This window comes from Aquarana catesbeiana, linkage group LG13, assembly GCF_042186555.1.
Source record: "Aquarana catesbeiana isolate 2022-GZ linkage group LG13, ASM4218655v1, whole genome shotgun sequence".
NCBI lineage: Eukaryota > Metazoa > Chordata > Amphibia > Anura > Ranidae > Aquarana > Aquarana catesbeiana.
The window spans coordinates 79,570,898-79,586,340 of NC_133336.1; the positions used below are offsets into that span (position 1 = coordinate 79,570,898).

At 39.9% G+C, this 15,443-nt stretch overlaps 1 protein-coding gene across 6 annotated transcripts in view; it reads left to right on the plus strand.

Annotated features, from left to right (window-relative positions):
- Positions 1-15,443, plus strand: part of NUMB (NUMB endocytic adaptor protein) — a 175,212-nt gene that overhangs the window by 137,515 nt on the left and 22,254 nt on the right. For 4 of the 6 annotated variants that reach the window (XM_073608895.1, XM_073608896.1, XM_073608894.1 and 1 more), the window contains 2 exons: positions 11,127-11,159; positions 14,721-14,795. In XM_073608895.1, coding sequence (XP_073464996.1) covers positions 11,127-11,159; positions 14,721-14,795 — 108 coding nt within the window. The remainder of the gene's footprint in view (positions 1-11,126; positions 11,160-14,720; positions 14,796-15,443) is intronic. The other 2 variants (XM_073608897.1, XM_073608899.1) reach the window with 1 other exon arrangement.

Here is a 15,443-nt window from a genome sequence, read left to right on the forward strand (position 1 = left end):
ACGATGTGCAAGACTTCTTGAATGTCTCTTCCCTCATGTTAAAATGCTTTGCTCATTAGTCACTATCCACATATAATTGCATCTGTCTCGTCATTTTCACTGACAGGCATATGAGAGAGAGCAGTCAACTTGTCAGTTTTGTCAAGGATTTCAGTGACAAACTCTTAGGTTGATACAATTGTAAGATTATGCTGTTATAGCTTTATCGGTATACAGTTTTAGTAGATTCATATTTAAATAGGAGGATTGACGGCATGTTTAAATTCAGCTGGGCAAGCTTAAAAATTATTACATTTAAAGTAGCGAAATTGAGTTGGATATAGGAAATATGGGTATTTTAGGCATACAATATAACAATAAAATACTTTTTTTTTTTTTTTTTAGCTATGCTGTGTGAATGGAAACGCACAATATATCTATAGCGGATTTTTTTAAAATTTTTGTATGAAATTATTTAAGCCTTGTTTAATGGGGGCCAAAACTCCTGTCTACTAAGGAAGACAGATGCACTGATATCAAAGGAAGGTGGAAAGATTGCTGTCATCCCTAAGCCCGGGCTTACATGGCCCACGAATTTGCAATCGGACTCCAGCATGACTTTTGCACGACTTGCATGCGACGTCTTCTTTAACAGCAGTCAATGCAAGTCGCACCAAAGTCAGACCAAAAGTAGTGCAGGAACCATTTTCTAAGTCTGAGCAACTTAAGTTGCACCGATTAGGACAGTTCTATTGCACAGAATAGGGTTTGACTTCTGATGCGACAAGTGCTCCAAAGTCGGAGCATTTCTCGCAACAGTGTGAACCAGGCCTAAAATTGAGCATATGCAGTGTTCAGTGCTCATTGGTGGTCCCACATTTTAATATATTGTCCAGTGAATTAATAGAGTCAGACATAAAACATCTTTGTGATATTTCTGTTGGAGAGAACCTTTTATCCGCCCCAATCCAGTATCTGTTTGACAGCGTTTAGATGTTTTTACTTCAAAAATTAAAAGGCTAATACAGCTGCAGCTGACAGGTTCTCTTTAAGTTCTTAGTCAGCCTCTGAAAGCAGAATAAAAAGGACAGGGATTTATTAAGACAGGAGGCAAAGTGCAGATGGTACATGTGAGTCATTCATGCATAATATTATCCGGTCCTCTCCATTGTAGGATGCCAGAATGTACAAAGGTTCTAAATCTTGCCATGTGCAGTTCCTCCTCGGTGTTCATGTCTTTGTGTTTTTTTTTTAATGCATATGACGTGTTTAATACTTTTTTGTTTTAGCAGGTTAACTAAAGAATCATAATTTAACATTTACTTTCTTTTAAATATATATTTACAAATTAAACCGTTTTAACCAGTTTAGTTCTTAAGACAATCAAACTTGCATGTCTGCTTTTTTTTTCTTCTTCTTTTAACTGTTACAATGTTGTATGTAAGTGACTTTGTCCTTTAACATGTGCAGCTTTTGGAGTAATATTAACGATTAACTGTCACCCTGAAATTAGGAAGATGTGGTGAAATGTCCTTAGCGTCTGCTAGCTGCAGGGCTGACTTTGTGGAGGAGTGTGATGAATTGGAGAGTTGTTGAACTTGGCAGCAGAAGGCAACTCTTTTCTCATTAGATGTCACCTCATAGTGATACATGACACACTTACATTATGTTCTCTGTACATGCAGTGTATCTTGTAACTGCTAGATCCTAAACCATTCATAGAGGACTCGTCATTACGCTGCTCAAACAGTGCCATAAATTACTGTTCACTGTAAAATTTGTAGAAACCTAGCATGGTTTCTTGAGCAAAGCTTGTATAGTACTGAGCTTTAACTACCGCAGTGAGCTTTTATATCTTCTAATGTGTAAACAAAATGTTTTTGGAATTGGGGCTACATGCAACAAACAAATTTTTACATTTTGTAGTTGCATATAGACTTTTTTGTAATGGCAAAGCAACTTGTATGCATTCCAGGACATAACAGCTGTGTCTGTGCCTACCCACTCAGCTATATTTAGGCTGGATTCACACCTGTCCGGCTGCGGTTTGGAATCCGGCGTGGCTTTGTTCACTGATTCAGGTGTGAATTTTTACTTAAATTCGTAGACCCAAAATCGCACAGGACCCTTTTTAGAAACAGACCGCGGCCACCACAGATGTGTGTGAAACATTCTCATTAAAAGCCGGTCCAATTCACATGTTATGCCAATCAGATGCGATTCAAAAGCGCATCCTATTTGCATATATGTGAATTGAGCCTTATTTTATGTATTACAGGTACTTGTATAGCGTTGTCAATTTACGCAGCATTTTACACACATATTGTGCATTCATGTCAGTCCCTGCCCTTAAGGAGCTTGTTCTCTAAGGCCCCTAACTCCCATCCATACACATACTAGGGCCATTTTTTTAAAACCGGATCCAATCAACCTACCAGCATGTCTTTGGAGTGTGGGAGAAAACTAGAGTACCTGGAGGAAACCCACACAGGCATCGGGAGAATATGCAAACTCCAGGCAGGTAGTGCCGTGGTTTGGATTTGAACCGACAACCCTAATGGTTTCAGCACTAGGTCGGCTATCATGTAGTATCCACTTTACTACATGATTCTCATAGTCAGCAGCACAGAGTGGGATACTAGAAGCACACACTAAGGGGAGCCATGGCCACAAACCGATCATACCTTTCTGATTGTTAGTCATGTATACAGTGTTGTCATGTATGAAGTTTCTTTTCCCTCCTGGTTACGCATATGCTTTTTTTCTTCCCAGTTGCTAGGGAAGATTTGGAACACAGAAGGGATACACTGAGGGGAATTTACTAAAACAGGTGCACACAGAATCTGGAGTAGCTGTGCATTCTGGCCTATCTGCTTCTAATGCCGCGCACATACGAGCGGACTTCTCGTCGGACTGAACTCCGAAGGACTTTTCGACGGAGTTCTGCCGAAATGGACTTGTCTACACACGATCCCACCAAAGTCCGATTTGTTTCGAACGTGATGACGTACGACTGGACTAGAAAAGGACGTTCAATAGCCAATAGCTGCCCTTGCGTAGTTTTCGGTCCGTCGAACTAGCATATAGACTAACGTTTTTTTCGATAGGAATCAAGTCCGTCGGAAAGATTTGAAGCATGTTCTATTTCTAAGGTCCTTCTGATTTTTCGACAGAAAAGGTCCGGTGAAGCCCACACACGATCTGAATGTCCGACGGATGCGTTCCGTCGAACCTTTTCTGCCGGCAAGTCCGGTCGTGTATATGCGGCATTACTTCAACTTCTTCAGTTCTTCGGCATTAAACCCAAAGGCAAAAATGTAATCTATTGCAACTTGCAAATCCTTGGATGTGGTGACTGCATTCATTTTCTTTTTTTATGCTTTTTTCCCCCTCTGTTTTCACCTGGTGATCTGGCCAGTAACACACCACCTGTATTACTGTGCCCTCACTGTGGATGAATGAGCACAGGGGACCCTTTAGTCTGGGGAGGAGGCTATTAGATGTATTAGCAGATTAAGATGCGCTAAAAAATTGAAGCCAAACTCTAGCTAACACATTATAAGCGGTTACAGCAAACTAGCTGATCCAGATTCTGGCTGCTCCATTCTTTGTAATTTCCCACTGCTGATTGGTTACCCAGAAAAAGATAGCAAATAGATTATTTTCCAGTCAGAAACTTCATACATGTCTTTTGTTCTACGGAAACCACTTTGGGTTGTGATCTGTGGTTTTTAAAAAAAAAAAGTGCCTGGACCAGTCCTTTTTTTTTTTTTTGTGCTCATACAAAAAGGAAAAAAAAAGCTCTACCATCCCTTTTTTTCCTGATTAAAATTGCCCAGCAACCAGTCCCCCAGTTCCCTGTTAAAGCTAGCCATCCATTTATACAGCTTCCTTATTCAATTTTCTTTAGATTTACCTTAAACTATGTAGTGCAAGTGCCTGCCTGAGTGCATACTAAATTAAAGTGTTTGGGTTTGACCTCCATATTATATGGTTTTGATAAATCTAAAGAAACGTTGTACAAAAAAATTGTATAATGCATAGCCAGCCTTAAGCCGGGTACACGCTTCAAGTGTGGGTTTGTTTTTTTTTTTTTTTTATTTTTTTTTTTTTTTAAGAACAACCCAGTGGGTTGAACGAAAAAAAAAAACTGTTAGCTCTGGTCAGAGATGCTGTACTAACCATCTGAAATTAGTACAGCAATCTCCCCTACTGAGCTGTTGTGTTCTGACAGGGGGATTGCCCCCTGCCAGAACGCTCCGATAAGCACGCTCTGCCATTGGCTGGTTTTCCAGCATGCACGTCAAACAGAAGCTGGATGAACCGCCAGCTTCTGTCAGACATACGCATATGGGCCAAATGCCAGCCGGCCTTTTTTTTTTTTTTTTTTTTTTTTTTTTTTTTTTTTAAATTGGCCGATGTTTCCTGACGTTTGGCCTGTGTGGTGTACCCGGCTTAAGTCTTACAAATAGTGGCAAATGGTGACAGGCTTAACACAACCATCATTCTCTAGGGCCAGATAAAGCATATACAGTATCTCAAAAAATGAGTACACCCCTCACATTTTTTCATGTGACAACCCTGCAGAAATGACACTTTGATACAATGTAAAGTAGTGAGTGTACAACTTGCATAACAGTGTAAATTTGCTGTCCCCTCAAAATAACTCAACACACAGCCATTAATGTCTAAACTTCTGGTAACAAAAGTGAGTACACCCTTAAGGGAAAAGGTCCAAATTGGGCCAAATTAGCCATTTTCCCTCCCCAGTGTCGTAACTTGTTAGTGTTACAAGGTCTCAGGTGTGAATGGGGAGCAGGTGTGTTAAATGTGGTGTTATCGCTCTCACTCTTACTGGTCACTGGACGTTCAACATGGCACCTCCATGGCAAAAGACTCTGAGGATCTGAAAAAAAGAATTCTTGCTCTACATAAAGATGGCCTAGGCTATAAGAAGATTGCCAAAATCCTGAAACTGAGCTGCAGCACAGTGGCCAAGACCATGGTTTAACAGGACAGGTTCCACTCAGAACAGGCCTCGCCATGGTCAACCAAAGAAGTTGAGTGCACGTGCTCAGCATCATATCCAGAGGTTGTCTTTGGGAAATAAACCTATGAGAGCTGCTAGCATTGCTGCAGAGGATGAGGGGGGGTCAGCCTGTCAGTGCTCAGACCATACGCCACACACTGATCAAATTGATCTGCATGGCTGTTGTCCCAGAAGGAAGCCTCTTCTAAAGATGATGCCCACAAACAGTTTGCTGAAGACAAGCAGACTAAGGACATGGATTACTGGAACCATGTCCTGTGGTCTGATGAGGCCAAGATACTTATTTGGTTCAGATGGTGTCCAGCGTGTGTGGCGGCAACCAGGTGAGGAATACAAAGACAAGTGTGTCTTGCCTGCATACAGCCAAGCATGGTGGTGGGAGTGTCATGGTCTGGGGCTGCATGAGTGCTGCCAGCACTGAGGAGCTACAGTTCATTGAGGGAACCATGAATGCCAACATGTACTGTGACATACTGAAGCAGAGCATGATCCCCTCCCTTCGGAGACTAGGCAACGGGGCAGTATTCCAACATAACGACCCCAAACACACCTCCAAGATAACCACTGCCTTGCTAAAGAAGCTGAGAGTAAAGGTGATGGACTAGCCAAGCATGTCTTCAGACCTAAACCCTATTTGGCATCTGTGGGGCATCCTCAAATGGAAGGTGGAGGAGCGCAAGGTCTCCAACATCCACCAGCTCCGTGATGTCATGGAGGAGTGGAAGAGGACTCCAGTGGCAACCTGTGAAGCTCTGGGGAACTCCATGCCCAAGAGGGTTAAGGCAGTGCTGGACAATGATGGTGGCCACACACAATATTGACACTTTGGGCCCATGTTAGACAGTTTCACTTAGGGGTGTACTCACTTTTGTTGCCATTTGCTTTTGATATTAATGGCTGTGTGTTGAGTTATTTTGAGGGGACAGCAAATTTGCACAGTTACAAGCTGTACACTCACTACTTTACATTGTAACAAAGTGTCATTTCTTCAGTATTGCCATATGAAAAGATATAATAAAATATTTACAAAAATGAGGGGTGTACTCACTTTTGTGAGATACTGTATGCAGAAGCTGTTACCCAGCATAGGGGCTGCCTGGCCACTGGGATGGCAGTCAGAAGAAGTGGGTATCAGTCTTCAATCTTTGGCAGCCGAATAACTGCCAGCTTTTTCTTCTCACCTCAATGCTTTATAGGTCAGACTTCTTGTCTTTCTGTTTTTGCAGATACTTGTACATTCATGTCCACATTTATATTTGCCTTGCAAAATAGAGCTTTCCATTTAATATCACATCTAGAGAGAAAATTACTCTTTCAACACCTTGTATGATGATGAAAGTCAATGTGTGTAGGATGCTACCGCAGAAAGTACAGGGATTATGTAAAACATCCTTCCTTTTCTGGTAATGTAATCTTTTTAAAAAAACGTAAAACACAATTGTTGCCTTTTTCTGGCTTTGCATTTTTTTGTGATAATACGGAAATAAATTTTGTAAAGCTCACGTTAAACATTCGTGGAAAAAAATTTATTCAGAGGGAACTTGTAATTGATTCAAGAAAACACTTTTAGATGTTAAGTGGTACTAAAGTGATATTTAACCTTCAATCTTTATTATTTAAAAAAAAAAACAAAAAAAAAAAAAAAAAACATGTTCTACTTACCCGCTCTGTGCAATGGGATTGCATAGAGCAGCCACGGGCTTCCTCTTCTTGGGTCCCCTGCCGCCTCCTCTTCAGCAAGTCGCCCCAAAGAAAGCTTGTTTCTATGGGGGCATTATTGCGGGCTCACTCCCGAGCTGCCCTGCCTTGACAGACAGGGCAGCTCAGCCCCACTCCCTTGTGAGTGTTTGACTGCTGTCAATCTGCCCAGTGAGGTGGGACAGAGCCAGGAGAGCCGCTGCTCTTTTGCACATCGCTGGATCGATATCGGGCTCCTGTGAGTATAGGGGGGGGGGGGGGCTCAGGGGATCCTGCAGCACAAAAGGTTTTTTACCACTTATTAACTGCTTTAATACTGGCACTTTCACCCCCTTTCTGCCCAGGCCCATTTTCAGCTTTCCGCACTGTCACATTTTGACTGACAATTGCGCAGTCATGCAACACTGTACCCATATGAATATTTTTTTTTATTTTTTTAGCGCAAGCTTTCTTTTGGTGGTATTTAATCACCACTGGGTTTTTTATTTTTTGCTAAACCAACAAAAAAAACAAATATTTTGAATACACTTTTTTCCTAGTCTCGGTTATAAAATTTTACAAAAAAGTAATGTCTCTCTGATTGGCGCTGATGAGGCGCCACTGAAGTGCCCTGATTATCAGTGTAAATGTGCCCAGTCAGAATTGCCGGTTACCGGATCTTCTTTCCTCCCACTGTGATAGTGTGTGAGAAAGAAGAGCCGATATCCAGCAAGTTTGTTTACATGTGATCAGCTGTGATCACATGGCCAAATGGCTGCTGTGATCACATGGCCAAATGGCCAATCATCACATGATTGGCCATTTACCGCAATCTGTAATCAGCTGTGTCCGAAGGACACCACGATCAGAGTGGGCTGGATGCGTGACCCAGCAGGCGCTTGGGGGGCCATTGTTCTGGGAGGACATCCATGGACGCCCTCCTAGAACTGGACAACCACGCTGTAGCCGTCTTTTGGCTGTAGCACAGTTGGGAAGTAGTTTGGAGTGGTTTTAAAGGCTGAAGGCTTTTAACCTTAAAGGCAAAATCAGAAGTGACCTATATAATGCAGTTTGTCTCTAGCATTAACAAAGCAGTCCATCTTTTTGAGAGTCACCCCTGTAACTTAATTTTTTATAACTGTTGATCCTGCTATTATTTCTCAATTTTTTTTTACAGTGGAACTAAACTTGACCAAAACTTTGAGCAGGCAGTTTTTTATTGCAGTAGAGACATGCTGTCTCACATCATGCACATTATATATTTACTCACATAAGTGAATGAATGCACAAGTGCAACAGTGCAGTGTACCCTATAGGATAACTTGGTAGGAAGTGACTGTCTTCCAATAGTTCAGTGCACACAATCCCACTACAGAAATTCTCAGACTATAGGGATGTTTGGAAATAATAGTAGCATATTTGTTTTTATTTAATGAAATTTGTAGTGGAATAGAGGAGTTTGATATCGCTGACTTGTCCTAAAAAATGCTTGTGGCCTGGTAGTTCTGAAGCCAGATCAGCAAGACTATCAGAGTCACTGATGCAGAAACCGTCTGAAGATCGGAATGTCTGACGTCACTCTGAGCTTGCCCTCTGCTTTTTCAGAAAGAGGTTAGCTGTGACAGTCTTCATGTTTCTCTAAATAATGATTTCAAGCTACTGTAGTGCTAATAACAAGGAAAGTGGCAATACATTTTTAACAGGCTTCAGTGCTGTTGTGGTTATGCTATTATAAACATAACAGAAAATGATGGTAATAAACTCAAGTGATTATAAAGAGTTTCTAATAGTAGTAAGTGTTGCCAGGCAGGTTTTGCCTCGTGTACCTTCTGCTGCCTTGTTTGGTGTTTTTTACTTTTTTCATTTTTATGCTTTAAAATTTGGTCTTTTTTTTTTTTTTTTTTTTTTCCTTTTCAACTAGCAACTTGGCACAGCTTGGATTTATTTTTTTGGTGCAGCTCGCACACTTGTGTGGCAACTCATAGCAAATGCTCAGTCATTATATATGTAATTATCCTGTAAAACTAACCAAACCTAATGTATGAATGCTATGGGTCACCGTGTGTGCAGCTTGCACAGTGTGGTAATTCCTATCATACAGTGATGTAAATTGAATTGTGTCAGCAAATTAATACTGCAGTTACTTGAGATTTTACCTGCACAGTCTAACCACTGTTGCACCTTTTTAGAAAATCAGGATTTTCAGTGCATGTTAGGACTGTTTTTGTTCAAATGCCTTTGTTAAGGATTGGATGAGGATGTTAATATCCTATTCAGCAGCAACTTGGGTAAAAGCAGGTATTGCAATTCTTTCCTCTTCCCAACTGTCAGTGCTTTAATGATATTTGCTTCACCTCCCACTCTGCTAAAAATGTGTGTGTATATATGTATATGTGTGTATATATATATATATATATATATATATATATATATGTGTGTGTGTGTGTGTGTGTGTGTGTGTGTGTGTGTGTGTGTGTGTGTGTGTGTGGTTTTTTTTTTTTTTTTTTTTTATCTGTGTTCTCAGAGATTTCCCATAATTGCCTGGCCTGATCAATTTTAACACAAGTAGCAGTAAAAACTGACAGTGGCCCTAACCCTTCCTTGCATTATTCATGGGTAAATAAAGTTTTTTGTTCAAACTTGGTTGAACAGATCTTTTGTGCACAACAAAAATGTAGAATCACGGATGCATCGGGACACACACACACACACACACACACACACACACACACGTTGGGGCCGTCCGGTCACATGGACATAAAATTGGGAGCACTGACTGTATCCATGCAGCCACTGCATCCCAATTAATATCAATTGGACTGCCTGCATGGAACACCTTTGGATTCCCCTGTGGGTAAACACGGCCCTCGCATAGGGAAGGTACAAAGATAACTCCTCTTTGGGGGAGGTGGGAATATATTTAAAGTCAATCCCATTCACTTTGCACATGGACAGAGACAAACAGCTTTTTTTTTTCCAGAATAACAGTTTACTAGTGTTTTTAGATCATACAGAAGATAATTTTGCTAGTGTTTTTAGATCACATAGAAGAGATTTTTTAATTTATTTTTTTTCAAAGTTGGAGATTCTTTTTACGTGTTATAACCAAATTGCATTTTTGTTTGTTTAGTTCAGTGTTGCTCAAATTTTTTCTGGTCAAGGCGCCCTTGATAAGTATTTTCAGTCTTGAGGCAGCCAATCTAAGGCATGGTTCACATTACTGCTTGTTGCGGAACAATGGTACCCCACGCAATGGTGAATGTGGTGCATTTTTTGTGCAGTGTGATGTAAAAATAAAAGGGTTGGAGACTTTGTTCCATGCGTTTCTGTTGGTAGGGCAGCACACTGAGGAATGGGCTGTTCTACATGCAGCACACAGCCACACGGATGTGAACCAAGAGCTTGTTCACATGTGAGGTTGAGGGGTGGAAAAAACATGTGATTAAGCCATTTTTACCACCCCAACTGCTCCAACTTCAGCTGCAGAGGCAGCAATCAGGGATTTACACTGTACCCATGGCAGGAAGTTTACCCACGGGTGAATGGGACTGCAGTGCAACTGTGTGCATTGAATGCAGTTGCGGCGCAGTGATACTGGACTTAAGGGGTTAAAATAGGTGGTGAGGGTGCAACGCTTTGCTGCCTGTCAAGTGCCTGAGCATGGATCACTTTTCAGATGAGCAACAGTGTTTGCTGCTATTGTGAGCAAGCACCTAAAGTTCTGATCATACAGGATTAGAGGTTAGGGGTCAAGATTTGGAATAAATATATAAATATAAATATATATATATATATATATATATATATATATATATATATATATATATATATATATATTGTATATATGCACATCTTGGGAAGACACCTCCTCATTCCACTTTTCCTAGGTGCAGTCAACCTGTGTCAGCTGCCAGGTCACATGTTGTTGTCTTCTCATTTAAAACCCCAGTAAAATTTACAACCATAATATGTCTTCAATAATGGCTGATTGTTGTAACTAATCAACAGTATCAAGGAATGTATAATTTCTGACACAATTCAGATTTTTTTTTTTTTTTTTTTTGTTTGGAACAGCACTGAATGTAAATAGTATAACTAAAATGTTTCTATTTTGTAAAGTGCCAAGTTGCTAATTAAAAAGGAAGGTTTACATATTAGGCATTGGTTTGTTTAATTGCATGGGAAATGGCAGGGTGACAACTTACTCCTCTTTTTCCTGGCATCCTTTACCTGCCTCCAGCTACTACTTAACCCTTTGTTTCCTGTGCATGGGCATAAGGAGTAATGTAATTTGCTTGCTCCTCTATAGCATTTACTAATGCTTTCTGCCCTGTTTGATGCATGTTGATTTAAAACCTTGGGAGATTTATAGCTTCCAGCAATAATAGTGCTCGACTTGTCCCCTCCCCTGTTCCTCCAGGAAAGGAAATTCTTCAAAGGCTTCTTTTCAAAAGTAAGTTCAATGCCATTTGTGATTAAACATATAGGGAGTTACACACTGGTATAAAGAAAATTAAACTGTCACCATTGCGTTATTATTCCTGCACTGTATGAAATGCTCAAATTTAACAGTGGTTTAATCCAAAATTCCAATTTGTTTTTGATTCTTCTTTATTGGACTACTTAAATTGTGCAGTTTTGTATGGTTGAACATTCTCTTACATTAAAGGCAATAGGGATATAAGAGTAAGGACTTTTAAGAAACAGACAATCAAGTTACGTAACTATATATTTATTTTTTTGTTTTTCTTTACTTCTGTAATGCAAAAACTTGTAATTTTTACTTGAAATTAAGGTAACATGGATATTTTTATCAATATTTGTACAATGAATTTCAAATATGTTAAATTTTGTAATGATTTGAGGGTCCAGCAGTACTATAAGCAGGAATGTCAGTGATGGGACAGTTTACTATAACTGATGTCACAGCATTGATGATGGTTCTGTGTTCACCGTGAAAATGGCATCTAGGCAATGCTGAAAAAATTAGTGCAGAAATAAATTGGGTGAACTTTAAATCTGTATTTGAAGCCGACTCCAATCCTTTAAAACTGTTGGTTGTCTATGGATTAGGCAGACTCCAATGCTTTAAAACTGTTGGTTGTCTATGGATTAGGCCTTCATAGTACCGACTATTTACTAGCACATCTAGACACTCTGAGGGAAACTTGTCAAAACTGAAGCAGCCTGGATTTGGAGCAGATGTGCATGGCAACCAGTCAGCTTCTACCTTTCATTTTCAAAGCTTAACTGAACAAACTAAAAATAGAAGCTGATTGGTTGCCATGCACAGCTGCTAAAGATTGCTTTAGTTTTGATAAATTCCCTTCAATGTGATTGAGTGAGTAGACCATAATCTGTTTTGGCAGTACAGTAAAGGGCACATTTTTAACATTTTCAGTAATTTGAGTACAAAGTCAGATTTAGAGGCCAGAATGCAGAAAATTTGACTTCTGAGCAATAGGTGTAGATAACTATAGCTATCTAAAGATTAGCTCATCTCCAGACAAAACTGTACAGTGCTTTTGGATAGCCTTCAAATGAGTAAATGCTTCTGAGAAGTTTTAGTTGCTGTCCATAACCCTCTTGCGGAGGTTTCACCTCTCTTCCTGTTTCAGTGACAGTCTTTGTTGCAGGGACATAAACAAGTGGGGCCGTAGTCTCTGGGACAGGAAGGCAGAGAGGCAATAATAACCTGACAGCCTCAATTTTACTGAGAAAGTGTTTTGGGTTTCCACTGAAGAGATTTCCCATCTGTTCCAGTCCTGAAATATGGAAAAATCTATCCAAAGGGATCACAGTAAATCTTGAAAAGGTTCTATCTGTAAGCAACTCTGTCCCAAAGTTTTGGCTAGATTTGGACTTTAAGCTGTTTTAAGTTCAACACAGTTGTTTTTAATTGATCTTGGCTAATGTCAGGATTTGCCTGTACACAAATTAGGCAAATTTGGCCAGGTAAGTTACACAACTGCTTAATAGGATATCATATCCTATTCAAGTGAGTTACTAAATATTTTTGTAATGTTTGGATTGGTATTGTTAACTTGCTTCCCCCTTTTTAGTTGGTATATTAGAAACTCTGTTATGGGCATTCAACAGTATTTTTGCTTTGGGTAGTACATTTTTGGTAGAGTATGAAGGCATTCTGTTTGATGCAAAGTAGCCCTTATGTTTTGATGGCTTACTGTTTTAATCTTCACATATAAATACAGTATGTTTGACCAAGTACAGTTTAGCTTGAGCCCTTTCTTTATCCTTATCCATAACATGACACTTCCTTGCCATATAAAGTTAGTGGATTTAAACCCCCTTACATATACCCAGTGAAGTGAATAGCCTCAGATGATACACAGGGATGAAGCAAATCTCCCTACAAAAGTTTTACATCTATATTTGCTCTCTTCCCCTTTCTATATTCTTTAGAATTCTTACCTTGTGTTAGAGATTTTCTCTTCCTGTTCAGGACTGGTAGTGGAATCTTGGCATACAGCCAAGACAGCTGATTGGAGGAAAGGCACACATTCCCTCTCCTCATAGGTAGAGACTCTTGGAGCTGTTCTGTGAATCGGGCAGCTCTGTGCTAATCTATTTATAGCAACCTCCGACTACATAAATTTCAGGCCGGTTTTACCCCATGTGTCTGATAACTTGTCAGACGTTATCAGGCTGATAACAGAGCTAAAGGACAGAAGAAATGCAGGGGACTTTGGGGCTTTGGAGAGAGATAAGAAAACACTGCAGATATGTGCCCAGCTCAAATTTCATGAATCGGGTTTACATCCAATTTAAATAGACGTAGAACACCTGAAGTTCACACGTCTTTGCTTTTACAAAAGGTTAGCTAATAAGACTCTTTAAAATTTAAAGGGCTTTTGTGTAAATGCCTTTCCAGTATGTAAGCAAATCTTTAAGTGCCCTGTGTGCCTGGGGCCTAATATGGCATATATTCATTGATCACCCCTGGATAGTGCTTTTGACCAGCGTAGCTAAGCCCCACTCTGTCACCATCTCGTTTAAAACCGCAGATACCAAAACAAACAAACAAACAAAAAAAAACTTCAGCCAAAACGTCTTCACATGCATCTGCCCAGAAACCAACATTACTGACAAAATTATCTATGATCTATACATAGGCCACATGCAGGTTCTTGGATTCTTGCTGCACTGCCTGGACAGTCCTGGTCCCTGTATGCTACAACATTTTGAATGAAGTAATTACTCCCATACATATCTATGTAGATTTCTACACCAATGTTTCTTAACTCCAGTCCTCAAGTAACCCTAACAGGTCATGTTTTCAGGATTTCCCTTAGATGAAACTGCTGTAGTAATTACTAAGGCAGTGAACCTGATTCAAATCACCTGTGCAAAATATTGGTAAGCATGAAAACATGACCTGTTTGGGGGGTACTTGAGGCCTAGAGTTGAGAAACATTGTTCTACACAGCTCTACAATCTGCAAAGAGAGAACAGGCAACAGGAATTAATTAGAACTGAGAATGCAGTAGGGAAGTTTTTATCACATTTAATCTGTAGGCCTTCAGTTTTTCTCATAAGAGGCTACCCATAGCTGTTAATTTTTTTTCCTCACTGGAGTGTGCTAGATGTGCTGAACTTGGACTGCCTAAATGCCATTTTTCAGGTGTGGTACAAATTAACTAATAAAGGTACCAGTGGAGTAACTCCTTACATATGTGTGACGATTTCCTCAGTTTTGGTAGATTCTCCAGTCCAGGTAAAGAATTTTGATGCAGAATTCTTTCCATCCCAAATAACGTTTTGCAGTAGTATTGTTCTAAGTAATTCCCTTTTGAGATGCTGCTCACCCTTTCTCTGCAGCGCTTTTCTGACCCGCTGTTCTGCTTTGGTGAGTGACTTGGCATGGATCTTGGGTAAATAGGCGTTGGCTTTCCATATATTTTAGATTTGATTTGCTTTTATTTTAGTTGGTGGATAAATGCAAATTTTCATTACAAATGTGTAAATTAATTTTTATTTTCTTAATCCCTTAAAGACGGGCAAGAAGGCAATCAAGGCCGTGCTGTGGGTTTCAGCTGATGGCCTCAGAGTTGTGGACGAGAAGACCAAGGTTGTACACTTTTGTTGTTTTCTTGGCAATTTAACCCCTTTTATGTTTACCCCTTTTGTGAAACAAAACAAAGTGAGTTAGCAGAACTTCATTTCCCCTGTGTCCATTTGGTTTTTATAGTAGTTATAGAGGCAGAAGGTTGTTTTTTTTTTTTTTACCATTCTGTGCATTAAAGCAGAACTACACCATACATGAACACCACAAGCCAAAAACGCTATTTTAATAATTTTTGTCATTCACAGCATACACTGCCATCCATTTATGTGTTAATGCTTTATTTTGTAGATAAATCACTCAAAAACCTACCCAAGCATTTCTGGCTGCAGCCATCTTGAGAAAGGGCAGATGATTCATGTAGCATTTACTTCCTAAAATCCATCTGCCGTTAGCTCAGATATACAGGCTGGAGGGTGTACTTAGCAAAACCCTCCTTCCATCCTGAAGACTCCTAGGATGTATGACCTCATTTGCCTAGGCATGAGAAACGGAAAGAAACTGAAGGCATGTTAAAAGTTGAAAACAAGTAAATATGATATACTTTCCTATCTACTAATGCGAGCAGTACAAGGATTACAAATAATCAATGTTGATTGAGAATGAAGTGCCGCTTTAAGGTAAAAAAAAAACCTTCTGCATGCAGCTCCACCT